A 14212-nucleotide genomic window follows, 5' to 3' on the forward strand; every position below is an offset into this window, starting at 1 on the left:
ATATATATATATATATATATATATATATATATATATATATATATATATATATATATATATATATTTTTTTTATATATTCACCTCCTCAAGGCCGAGAAGGCCACTACAGAGGAGGAGGCTACTTATTAGTGGTTAATAACCCTCTCTCAACTCTATAGCTCCGAAACACGAACCTTAACGAACAAGGCCGCTGCGCGGAGAAACAAGTTGAGCGCGGTACTACCAGGGACGTGGTGGGGATCGAACTCGAAATATATATATATATATATATATATATATATATATATATATATATATATATATATATATATATATATTAGTAGAAAATCACTTAACAAAAATTTTTTCCATTCAACACTGTGTTTCATCAACAAAGATTCATCAGAAATCTTTGTTGATGAATCTTTGTTGATGAAACACAGTGTTAAATGGAAAAAATTTTTGTTAAGTGATTTTCTACTAATATATAATTGCTCTGTTCTTTTAAGAACATTGAGCACTCTATTGTGTAGAATACTTTTTAAAGTTGTTTAAATATATATATATATATATATATATATATATATATATATATATATATATATATACACGTAGGGTAATTCCGAACACCAATGGTTTTATTTTTGCCCAAAATTTTTATTTTATAATAAGATATATTGTTTTGGGGGTTTGAGACTGAACAGATAGACTAAATGTCAAGCAATAAGTATATAAAATATAAGCAGTAAATATGATCAATTTTGTATAATTCACATTCCCGCTCAGATGTTCGCTAACACCTCTTACCTACTTAATTTAACCACCCTCCACTACTTAATTTAAGTCCATGACATTTTAAAAAATTGCATATAATTAATGATTTATCATATAAATCTTAATTATAGTAAAAGTTTTACTTTTTTTTAAACTTAAAAACCTACTTAATAATTTATAAAAAATGGTCATCAAATGACTATAAAGTTACAGTCGTACAATACAACAAGTTTACGTTTCTATCTCTAAACCATTTATCTTTAAATTAAGCTCAACAATCCTACAACTAACATAAATAAGGAAGTTATTTCTACATAATAATATTAAGTAACAAATAAATTATAACACTTTGCAAAAACATATATACAAATCATTAAATGCTAAGATAAAAAAATCACAAAAAAACTTTGAGGTCAGTTCGTCTCTAAGGTAAATAAAAGCGGCAAAACAACAAAAAAAAACAGCGGCAAAAGAGCTTTCAGAACTACATATATAAATAAAAGCGTCAAAACAGCTTCATCAGAATTACACATAGAATAAAAATCCATTACTATTTGAAATAATAATTCCAATTTTAAAGAGTTGTCCCAGCTATTTTGAATGTGTTTTCTATAAATAAATAAAAAAAATATGAAGAGTACACGGGAAAAAACGGCAGTCACATTTAAAAAGTTTTGAGAAAGTATATATCAATCATTTATAAAAGTTTTCATATAAAGCATAGAAGTAAATTAGAAAAATTATTTCTTGATTAATTTATCTGAAATTTACATTTTTAATAAAGTATTTGTAACTTTTATTAAAAATTTTTTTTTCCTAACTTTATCCAAAGACTTTTATAAATGATTAATATATACTTTCTTCATATATTAAATTCTAGGTAAAGTACAAAAACTGTAAAACTATAGAAGCTTTCACATGATATATTTTATGTGATAGTTAAAATTCACTTTTTAGATTTAGGCTATCAATTTTTATTCCCCCCCCCCCCCGCCCCCCCCCCCGTCTGAAAAATTAAAAAAAAAAATAACAATAATTGGACCAACTCTTTTAAAATTTTTTTCTTATTTCATCTAACTAAATATATATACACCTAAAATAACCATAACAAAACATAATAAAGTATAGTTTTTTAAATACATGTTAAAAACGCTGATAAAAATGTCTAGATATTATTGTCGAAATATTTCTTCAGTGGTTCCATCAGAAAAGCCAAAAATTACTGAGTTAGCCATTTCTATAAACAACCCTGTCTCCACAATTCCTGGAATAGAAATAAGGCTATCATTAACGATTTTGCAGTCGGCTAACTTGTCAAACTTAAAATCTATTATGAAGTTTCCGTTATCTGTAACTAAAGGTCCAGTTTTTGCTTTAGCCATTCTGAGAGACGGATAAAAACCAAGCTGTTTTAATTTCATAATAACTAAAGAATAAGCCATCGGAATTACTTCAACAGCTACCCCATTTTTCCAACTATCTCCCAAATGATGAGAACGTTTAGTACTATCTGCTATAATAACAAAATTTTTAGCACACGAAGCAACTATTTTCTCCTGAGTTAAACATCCTCCACCACCTTTAATACAATTTAAATTGACATCAACTTCATCGGCACCATCTATAACAATGTCCAACTAAAAAATATAAACAAAAAAAAAAAAATTAAAAATAAAAATCTTTGAGCCACTTTTCATAGAAATTCACATAATCAGAAAATGTGTGATGCTGCAGAATTTCGGTAAAAATTTTACCTAAGTCAGCTTTATTACATATATGTATTAAATTGTATTTTAAATATAAACAAGTAAATTTAAAAACAAATTTTTAAAACCCAATGCTTTTATATGTTATTAAAATCGCAAATTTTGCAATAAATTTTTTATGATATGACTTTTTATTTTATTAACATTCTTCTGTATGCGTGTGTAAAAAAAAAAAAAAAATCTAGGAAGCGGCGGGTCTCAAATCACAGACATTCCGTTTATGAAGTCAACCTTATCCAAATAAGCTTAACGCACGTATAAGTAGGAGAACAATTAATTTACTCATTCTAAAAATTATTATTTTGTTTTCCGTATAAAAAATAAACTTAATTAAAATTAACTAAATTAACTGACTTATTGCAAAACTAATTATTGAATACTGTATTGTAATCAAGCAAAAGTATGTATGCAAAATTTGAAGAAAATCTATCATCAGGAAGTGACTCAAAAATTGATTGCAAGATTTGACTAACAGACAGAGACGAGAAGTTAATAAAAGCACTGGGAAAAAAATTATAGCATAGCAAGCACACAATATAAAAATATTCAGATTCAAGCAGGGGCGGGTTTTATCATTCACTAAGGATAAAGCTATTTTTTTTTTTAGTTTGCATTTGTTGCTACAGTAAATAAAATACTTTTACAAATACAAACAAGAAGACTGCTCAGATCTTATTGTCAGAACTTTTTACAAGCGTGTGGATACAAACCACATATAAATAATCAAAAAATAAAACGTATTTTACAATAAAAGTTCCAAACAAGTATACATAGTTAAAATCAAAAATAACTGACCATATCATCCATTGAGAGAATTTAATTTTTTAGCTTATATTTAAGATGGGAAATTTATAAGATATAACAAGATTTTATCGTGCATTAGTTGGAGGTGAAGGCAAGGGCTATTGCTCTTGACATATCTAAAGCTTTTGATAAAGTTTGGCATGATGGTCATCTCCGTAAGCTTCCTTCATATAGTGTACCTGGGAAAGTTTTTGAGATAATTAAATCATTTCTTTCTAACCGATTTATTAACGTCATCTTCGAAGGCCAACACTCTTCTTCATTTCCAGTTACTTCTGGGGTAATTCAAGGCTTATCCTTGGTCCTGCTTTGTTTCTTATCTACATTAATGATCTTCCTGAAAACCTTACATCTAAAGTGGCACTATTTGTTGATGACTCAACTTTATACTCCTGTCTTGACAAAAAGTCTTCTCTTTTTGATCGCTCAGAACAATTTTATCTCACTTCTGTAACAGATTGGGGCTTGCAGTTGGTTGTAAATTTTAACTCCAACAAAACTAAGATAATTACTACAAATAACTATCGCAATACCAGAGCTGGGCATCGCTACCGCTACCTTCCACATACTTGGGAGCCAAAAACCGCTACAGTTCTTCCGCTGCTTGATAATTAGTAACGCTAGTCTGCAACTATTCCTCTACCTAAAAAAATATTTTTGCCTTAATCATTTAATTCATTTTAAAGTAAAAAACTTCCTGTCCTTATCTTTTACGTTGAGTTATTAATATTTATATGGGATGTGACGCTTTTTTAAAATGGTTTTAACACTAAAAAGTGTTTTATAATAAGTTTAAATTTAGTATTACTTATTTTTTAAGAGTAAGTTGTAACATTTATATTGCCAGCATTTAACTGGTAAGTTTCTTTGGATTCTGGCACAAAATTTAATTTTTTTGTTGCTGATTACGCGCAAAAAGTCCTGAATCATGCATCTTTTTACTCCATCTGTTGTATCGCCCATTGTGATATATTCATGGATGGAGCTGACTAGTAGCTTCTAATAGGGATGCGCAAATGAATGGAAACATCGTTCAAATGTAAACCTTATAAAAAAATTAGATCTTATATTTATATGCAACAAATTATATAGAATATTATGCTCTTGGATTGATAGGTATTTTAAGGCATCATAGACAGAGTTCAAATTAGTGGTCACTGGTGTCGCCAACCTCAGGGCTGCCTTGATGTCATTCGCTATCACAGACCTCCTATTGTAGGCATTCCATATCCAACGAATCTTTGCAGCTGGCTTTAAAAATAATGGCCTCCGATTTAAGTTTAAACTTGGCAATATCTAGGTATCTTTACAAGTCAGCAAGTTGATTGTCTAAGCTGCACAACGGCAGTTCTTCGGTAGAATGATATTGTCATTGTACCTTTTTAGAAATTTCCTTCAAAAAGAAAAGCGCTAAGTTGACCAATTCAAGATTCACCTTCTCTCTCTGTTTTTCCTAATCGACTAAACCAAAACGGTTAAAGGCACATAGTTTGAATTGCATTGTCTGCAATTGTTGCATAAACCTGAGGATTAAAAAAAATCTAGTTAAAATACTAAATTTCAATTAATTACAACACTTTTAAATTTGCAAAATATTTTCTGGAACAAGAAACAGTTATATATTGACAGTTTTTGAAATAAATTGCTTCTACACACTCTCCCGTTTATATTAAACTCCTAATGCAGATACGACTTGATGTCTGCAAAAAGCTTTCCAGTTTAGGCTTCTTTTAACATCTTGACACTTGACTCTCTAAAATTGTTTCTGAGAATAAAAACTCCAAATAAAAGAACCTTACCGTTAAATATATTAATATATATTATCTATAAATATAATATATAAATGTATGCAAATATACAAATATATATTACTTATAAACGAAAATATTTTGAAAAACTGAAAGTAAAAAGTAACGTGAATGGCATTATTTTACATGAATAAACTTTAAATAAAAAGAGCATTAAATATAATCAATGCTCTTTACATTTAAAGTTTTTTATGTTTTTTTTCTTTGCTTAACATCTTCACTTCCAACAAGGCTGCAAGCAACCACTATTAGAGTTGGAAGTTTCTGGAAGAGAAAAGATGAAGTTTATAAAGCAAGATAACGATTAACAGGTAAATTTTATGTAAAATGATTTAAAATGGTGACAAATTATAAACAATGTATACATTGTATTGTTTATAATTTGTCACTATAAGAAAATAGCAGTTTTCATGAATTATATTTAAAAAAAATTGTTGTTCAACTTAAGATAAAAATTACTTTAATTAGAAAAGTCAAGATTAACGCATATGTGTGTTTAATATAAATAATACATGGAGTTAGTTGCAGATATTTTATATAAAGCAATAATACTGCTTCTTCAAAGCTTTAAAATCAAATTGCGCATACCTGAGATTATTTCGATGACATAGGGAAATATTGATATTTGGAAGATTCTCTTTTTTTTCACTTCATTTCCAGTAAATGGAAAAGTCTTTAATTTAAATAATATCAAATGGTATTTTTAAATTTAAATGGTAATGGATTAGCATTTTAATTTTTTTTTGGTAGCAATCTTAATCTGCTTCCAAATTTTTTTAATGAAAGGGCTTTTGCAAATACGCTACCAAATGGAGAGTCTGTATGTAGCGGAGTTGCAAAGCCGCGCTACTGCCCAGCTCTGCACAATACTGTCGACATTCCTATATGAACGAATGGCAACCCTTTCACTGACTCCTTGCATTATTGTTCATCACTGACATCTCATGGAAACCATATATACAATCCATTGCAGATTTAGCATCTTAGATGAAATATGTCTGAAATAGACTTAAGTCTTGTTTCTGATCCTAGTCAGTGCTCAGTTTCGCCACATTCACCCATAGATGCTTCTGATCACGGTTTGATCTCTCTAAAACTATTATCTCATTCTTCTTCATCATCAGAATCCCCCTATCATTGTACCTCATACAACTACCTTAAAGCTGACTCTGACTCTTTCCTTGATTTTTTTTGTGATGGCCCTGGGTATAAAACTTTTGTCTTCCTGCTGACAAATGTGCTTTTTACATAACTTGTTGGATTCAGGCTGGCATGGAACCTTATATTTCCTCTCGACAATTCCAAGTCGAGTCTCACTCTTCTTCTTGTTTTTCCTCTCGTTGTGCTGCTGCAATTTCCAATCATAACCAATATTTTCATATCTATCAGCAAAAAAAATCTCCAAAAAACAGACGTCTGTTTACTATTGCTAGAAACCATTGTAAAAAGGTTTTGCCTAATGCTAAAGCCTGCTATTCTCAGGTCACGAAATCTTGTATTTTATCTAAAAAATTAGGCTCTCATGACTTCTGGAGAATTTTTAATAGTATCTATAATAAGGGCAAACCTGTTATTCCACCTCCCTTGTATGGTTCAGATTTTGTCATCTCACTTAAAGACAAAGCTGAATTGTTTGCTAAGAACTTCTCGACAATATTATCTATTCCACTAGTTGCGTTCTACCTGATATAGCCACAAAACAGGTTAGTCCATTGCCTGACTTAAGTATCACTCCAGCTTCTATCTAAACTAAAATCTAAAGTGATTTCCTGCTTAAATTCTTCTACAGCTTATGGTCTGGACAACATACCTGATATAGTCTTGCAGAAGTGTTCTCCGAAACTGTTTATACTTGTTATAAACAGCTTGTTTATAACATTATTAAATAGTTTTGTCTATACTATCAAAACTATTTAACTTATCAGAACCTTGTTTTCCATCCTGCTGGAAAGCGGCATTTGTTACCCCTATTTTCAAAAATTCTGGAGAGCAACCTAGTCTAACCACTCCCCCATTAGTTTTCTTCCTATCAGAGGCAAAGTTTTGAGTCTTTAATTAACAAACACTCCAGCTAAAAATAAGACTTTTTGCAAACCTGGTCCCTGTATTTATAGGATTTAGCAGAGGTTGATAGCCGGAGATAGAAAAAAATTTATAATACTTTACATATTATAATTTTATGCTTACATTTACTATTTATTAAATACTGGCATATATTTATATATTTTTAAACTTTAATTTACTTCCAACAAGATTGCAAGCAACTACTATTGAGTTATGAGTTACTTAAAAATAGAGAATAAGTTAAAATACGAGGAAACGTATGACTGAAGACTTAAAAAGTTGTAAGTTGTATAAAATAGATAAACATGAAAATGAGTAAGAGCTGTAAGGTTTTTTTGATGTTAAAGGAAAAAAATTGGATTAATAAAAGTTTTTATAGCATGAAGGGACAGATACAGCAAAAGGATGCAACTTGTTGAATAAAAAGCCAAGCAAGAATGAGTTTTGGTTTATCGTTATAGAGATGATAGCTAGTTTGAGCAATGACCATGATTGTAGAAAAAAAAAAAAAATGCAACCTTACAACAATGGGAGAGTGGCTCAAGCTTGGCAGATAAAGCAGGTCTAATTACATTTACAATGTGCTTTTAGACTTTGTCTGAGAGTAAGAGGGTTGTTGTTTGTCAATATAGGAATTCCGACAATATTGCAATATATTTTTGCAGTAAATAAATGACTTTTGTTTTCTAACAAAAATTGTGGATTTTAAATCCAGACTTGAAATCTACAAGCCATTGCAAGCCTTAGGCTGTTACAGAAGAGAGATCAGAATAAAAATTGGCTGCTTGTTCTAAGCAATCAAAAATGAAGACTTTTTGAAAAATTGGATCCACTTAGCACTTTTTAAAATTTAAGATTTTTTTGCAAATTTAAAATAATTTAGGATTTTTTTGCAAATAACTCTGCTTTATTCTGGGGAGAAGTAAAAAGATCAGACTCGTGAATTAGAGATTAAATGTTAAACTTACTTTAGCTAATGACACTGTTGAAGACTAACCCAAAGTCTCTAGAGCCTAACATCTGAGATAATACACAAGATTCAGTAAACTGAGAATAACAGAGCTTAATATCAGACAGGACTTTTTTACACTAGCTTTTTGCAATAATAAAAGGACATTTGTTCTTTAGAGAGATATTCTTGTAAAAAAGATGGAAAAAATGATTAATGTTTAATAAAGCAATTGCTCAAGTTGGTGAAAAACGTGGAGTAGAATGATTGACTTAAAATTGAAGAGAAGTAGTAAAAGCCTCCAAACTTTTATTCCAGAAGGAATAAAAACTTCCAAGATGCACTTTATGCATACATATTATGGATATAAACATATATCTCTGCTATTTATTTAGCTGGCATACAATATCCTTTCATTGGTATGTAGACTTTAGTATTTATATGGATTTTTATTTGCCGAAAGATGTGTGGTGTGACTCTAGCAAGAGAAAAAAAAAGAAGGTATAATCTTAGACTTGAAAAAACATTTTATCGAACAACGTTTGTTAAAAAAGACAAAAAGTAATTTAGGTATCAGCACGTAGGGAGGTAGCAGTTTCAGTAGAAAATGGTAGTGGTAGAAGTAAGAAAACTTGAAGAGAGTGCCTTACATATTGTATGAATGAATTTAAGTTAAGATGATGATGATGATGATGATGATGATCATCATCATCATCATCATCATCATCATCATCATCATCATCATCATCATCATCATCATCATCATCATCATCATCATCATCATCATCATCATCATCATCATCATCATCATCATCATCATCATCATAATAATAATAATGATGATTATAATGATCATGTTGATCATTATGATGTTTATATATGCATATATATACAAAATATAACATGAAAAAATATACTGTAGGATGTATAAATGTTTATGCAACCCTGGTCACAAACCCGGCCCCGGATATATTTTATTAAACCCAGCCACGGTCAAATATCAATCTTGGTCACTTACTATCTGTAAACTTAATTTTTTCTCTTCCAGTAACTTCCAACTCTAATAGTGGTTGCTTGCAGTCTTGTTGGAAGTGAAGATGTTGAATAAAAGAAAAAAATATATATCTATAAATGTTTGCTATTTATATAAATGCTGGCATACAATATCTTTACATATTTATTTAAACTTAAGTATTTATATGGTGTAGTATTTGCCAAAAGAGAAAATGATGAGCAGATGGATGTGTGGCATGACTCTAACAAGACCAGAAAAGGAGCCATAATCTTAGACAAAGATAAGAAAAAATGTTGTACTGAACAACGTTTGAGAGAAGTTTAAAGTGGTTTGGGTATCAGTATGTAGAGAGGTAGCAGCTTCAGGAGATAATGGTAGATGTAGAAGTAAGAAATTTTGGAGAGAGTGCATTATATATGGTATGAACGAGTTTTAGTTAAGGAAAGAAAATGCTAAAAAATTTTTATGTTAGACAGTAAATATAAACAGTGAAGGGTTAAGCTTGATGATGATAATAATGATGATGACAATGGTTATGATGAATATATTGACTATAAAAATAATAACATTTAATTATAGATGCATATATAAATAAAATATGAGATAAATTTCCAATAAAAAAAGAAACTTTAGGATGTATCAGTATTAATGCAACCCTGGTTACAAACCCGACCCTTTCAATCTCGGTCAATTACTAGATCCATGTATGAAGGATAAATTGTTAGACTGTTAGACTTCAGATCAAAAGTTTTTCTCCAAACTTTGATAATATATCACAAAACTTCATTACTTTGAACAAATCTTCACTTAGCTACTGCACTGTACTTGATCTGAAGAATTGAAAAAAAAAATTGAAAAACTTGTAAAATAATAGTTACTTTTGCTTATCCTTATTTTAATAACACCCTTTCGAATTGAAAAAATATTTGTTTTTCAACCATTTCTCTAACATTTTGAACAACTTCTTTTTCTGTAACAATAAAACAAGAGCAACAGGATTGTTAACTGTCTCTTAAAAACTTAACAACCAAACTTTGAACTGTTTTTTTCATGAAATGACAAAGTGGTAAAATGATTTTTCCATCGCCTTTTAATCTCTTGAATTTTAATTTTTATATTCTCCCTTTGATTAACATCGTAAAGTTAGGCTTTTTTTTATATATATCCAAATTAACAATTAAATTTATATATGTATAGATTCTTAATAAATATATTATAATAATTAGGAGCAATTTTAAGAACAATTTATGAAACACCCTGTATATATGTATATAGGGTATTATATACATCCTGTATATATGTATATATATGTATACATGTCTGTGCATAATTACATACATACACACATCTTCTTATATATATATATATATATATATATATATATATATATATATATATATATATATATATATATATATATATATATATATAAGGTAAGTATGGGTATTAAGGCCCACCTAAAAAAATGAAAATGTAAAGAAATGCTGATTTTTTTTTGCTGCCAGTGATAAAACCAGATAACTCTAATATTTTAATGTCGAAAAAAAGTTTCACAATTTATTTTTTCCCTAAGTTTGGATTAGTGGGCCTTATTACCCGCCGGCCCTTAATACCCACACTTACCTTTTATATATATATATATATATATATATATATATATATATATATATATATATATATATATATATATATATATATATATATATATATATATATATATATATATACATACACACATATATGTATATATATATACATGTATGTATATATATATATAAAATATATGCTATAAAAAAAAAAGTTTAACTAATGTTTTGTGCAGATTTTTGATGCAGGCGTTTAAAATATAATTTTGAGTAAAAAAAATGTTAAGGAAAGAAAACTGAAAAAACAATTGCGATAAAAATGAGCTAATTTTTTTTTTAAGAACAAATAAAATTTAAATATTGAATAATATTTAGTAATACTTTTAAATAAATTTGACATTTAAGTTAAAACCAAGCTTTAACTTTAATTTTAATAAACTTAAATATATTTTTAAATCAAAATTAAATTATATATTTTTAAAATCTAAATTATATATTTTTTTGATCAGTATAAAACTATATATTTTTATTAAATTAGTTTTAAATAAAATCATATACTTTTTATCAGAATTAAACTATGTTTTTATGATCTTTGTTTAAAAAATCCATCACTACAATAAAAACAAAATAAAAATAAACTTTTAATTTTGTTTGAGTTTTTTTAGTAAATTATTATCATTAGTATCAAACATAATTGCCATTCAAACTTTTGTAACAAATATTTTTACATAAACGTCATTCAAAAGTTAATGTGGTTTTTTTTAAATTAATTACTTCTTATTTATCTTACCGTTTATTAAATAATTTAAAAGTTAAAAAATGATAAAAGTCGCTTAACCAAAATAACTTACTGCTTACATAAAATTGCTTAAAGCGAACGTAAATCTAGGTATAACGCTTTAAAACAAGGCCTGATATATATATATATATATATATATATATATATATATATATATATATATATATATATATAAATAACGCTTTAAAACAAGGCTTGATATATATATATATAGGCCGAAAGAAAAGTTCTCACACTCCCCTAATGTGGTTTATGGGAGCAATTTATGGCTCTCGCAAGAGCATATTTTTTTCATAAACATAAACCACTTTCTTTTCTTATCTATTTTTAGATATTGATTAGAAAAATTAAAAATACTTGTGCAAACTACATATAATAAAAATGACAAAGTTTAAGTTTCAGATTTGCTTTTTGCTTACAAAACGCGATTGTTTAATTATTTTGAGTAACCGAGTAACCGATTTTTTTTGTAGTGCTAGAGATTATATTTTTGCTTATATTTTATATTAATTTTGGCTTACAACTTGTCAACAGTAAAATATAAGTTGTTTTATACTACAGAGCATTTTTGGTGTTGAAGATATCTAACTTTTAAACATGGAAAAAAACTGCAAACATTTATATGTTTATACTTATGTCAATTAAGGACACTTGGCGAAAAATTGCAATAATTGGAGCCAGGGAACAAAAAAGCCTCCAAATGTTGAGACGCCCCTGTCTTAAAGGTGAGAGCAACATGTTGATAAGATATTTTTTCTAATTCTTAACTAAATTAGTATTTATCTATAAATTGTAAATTTCATAAAATAATCTCTAGGCATCCAAAAATTATGACCACAAAAAATTTAAAACACCCTCAAATTGAGAGGGGTTCAAACTTTATAATTTTTGAATGTTTAAAGATTATTGTATGAAATTTAAATTTTATCGATGTTAACGATTTTATTGATAAATTTTATTAATTTAGTTAAGAATAATAGAAAAAATATTTTATCACGTTTGAGGCAGGCACGTCTAAAATTTTTGGGCTTTTTTTGTTTCAAGGCTCCAATCATCGCAACTTTTTGAATGGCGTCCTTATTTGATAAAAGTATAAACATATAAATGCTTGGAGTTTTCTCTATGCCTAAAAGTTATCTTAAACACCAAAAAAAGTTAGATCCACTCTTGTACTACAACAGTTGTTTTCTTTTTTGTAAAGCAGAATTTTAGTATTATAAATGTGAATATAAATACTACATAATTATACTTATAAAGTTTTAGTAGAAACAGTAAAAATAAGAAGATTTTCTTTGCCTAACAAACGCAGATATGCAGTGCGGAGAGATTTTATTTCCTAAAATCTTTGGTGTGAAATATTATGTAATATCACTATAGCATTAATGACAATAAGGTTTGCAAAGTTGTTTATTAAAAAAATCATTAATGTTATAACCAAAATGAAAAAGTCATTTTAAAAATAAACCAATAACTGCATAATAAACTGTAAGGTTTTTAAAGGAACAGTTATTGCAACAGCAACAAAAAATTAAAAAAGAGTGCTAACTGAAATGCAAATGTTTTTAATAAGATTTTAATATGATACTAACTGATGGGACTAACTTAAATAAAAATTTATCTAACTAAATAACTAAATTTAAAAAAAATAACTAAATGCAAAAAAGACTAACTAAATAAAAAATTAGTCTCTTAAAAAAATCTTATTATAGAAAAACAAATTGATAATATTCTTGTAATAAGTATAACATCAAATTTTGTATTTAATAAGCAATTTAAGCTCTTGTAAAATGCTGTTTAGAGGAGCATTTAAATATATATTTGTGGACTATATTTGGTTATTTTATTTTATACAACTTTTTCAGAAGAAGAAACAAAACAAATAATTAAAAAATATATATATATATATGTTTGCAAACAGTATTACAGGTAATTACCTCAGGATGCTGCTGGATGTCGCTTAGAACTAAATCATTGTCTAAAATAAGCTGTCTTGATTGGAAAGATGTTGGAATGCATTTTATATTAAGGTTTTCTTCTTTTACTCGTTGAGCTAATCTTTCGACGGCATACACAATAGTTGATCCACTACCAACTCCTAAACATTTTGTTTCTTTAGTGACATATTTATTTACAGCTTCATAAGCAGCTGCTTTTTTTGCAGCCTCCATACTCAGACTTCGCTTAAGCTGCTTGAATAATAAAGAATTTCTTTGAAAGCTTATGTAAATATACATACTGTACCATGAAACACAGACAAAAAAAATATTGTTATCTTTTTAAGATACTATTTGTTTTTAAAACTTTATTGTCAAATATTTAAGGAGAAAAAAAAATAGCAGACCATAGTAAATATTTCAACTCACTTAGTTCAACCAAACCTCACACACTTCCTTATTTCATTAAAAGAACTATAGAACTTATACACTTTTGGATTATATGATTATAAAAAAAATTTTAATTTAGAATAAAAAACTCTTGAAAAAACATTTGCATTGATTTTGGTTGGAATTATCAATAAACTTTAAAAAAGATTTACTAGCAAATTTTTATTTTTCTAAATGTTAAAATTCAAATTTTTGAATTTATATTTAGTTATAAATAAGGGAAGAAAAAAAAATTAAAACAACCCTAAAAAGAACAGTATAGCTTATAAAAAAGAAAATTAATT

The 14212-nt window shown here is 27.7% G+C and overlaps 1 protein-coding gene across 1 annotated transcript; it reads right to left on the reverse strand.

Moving 5' to 3' along the window:
* Positions 1 to 1781: 1781 nt before the first annotated feature.
* LOC100209136 (ribose-5-phosphate isomerase) lies at positions 1782 to 13818 on the reverse strand. The gene is made up of 2 exons (XM_065793126.1): positions 13479 to 13818; positions 1782 to 2390 (listed from the first exon to the last, which is right to left on the reverse strand). Exons 1-2 carry the CDS (start codon positions 13776 to 13778, stop codon positions 1926 to 1928), a joined length of 765 nt encoding a protein of 254 aa, XP_065649198.1. The 5' UTR covers positions 13779 to 13818; the 3' UTR covers positions 1782 to 1925.
* Between the last annotated feature and the right edge of the window lie 394 nt (positions 13819 to 14212).

This window comes from Hydra vulgaris, chromosome 03 (genome assembly GCF_038396675.1).
Source record: "Hydra vulgaris chromosome 03, alternate assembly HydraT2T_AEP".
Taxonomy (NCBI): Eukaryota; Metazoa; Cnidaria; class Hydrozoa; order Anthoathecata; family Hydridae; genus Hydra; species Hydra vulgaris.

Coding starts and splice junctions, on each gene's coding strand:
- LOC100209136 (XM_065793126.1), bottom strand. CDS start 13,778: ATGTATATTTACATAAGCTTTCAAAGAAATTCTTTATTATTCAAGCAG. Junction 2,391..13,478: donor ACATCCAGCAGCATCCTGAG/GTAATTACCTGT, acceptor TATATTTTTTAG/TTGGACATTGTTATAGATGG.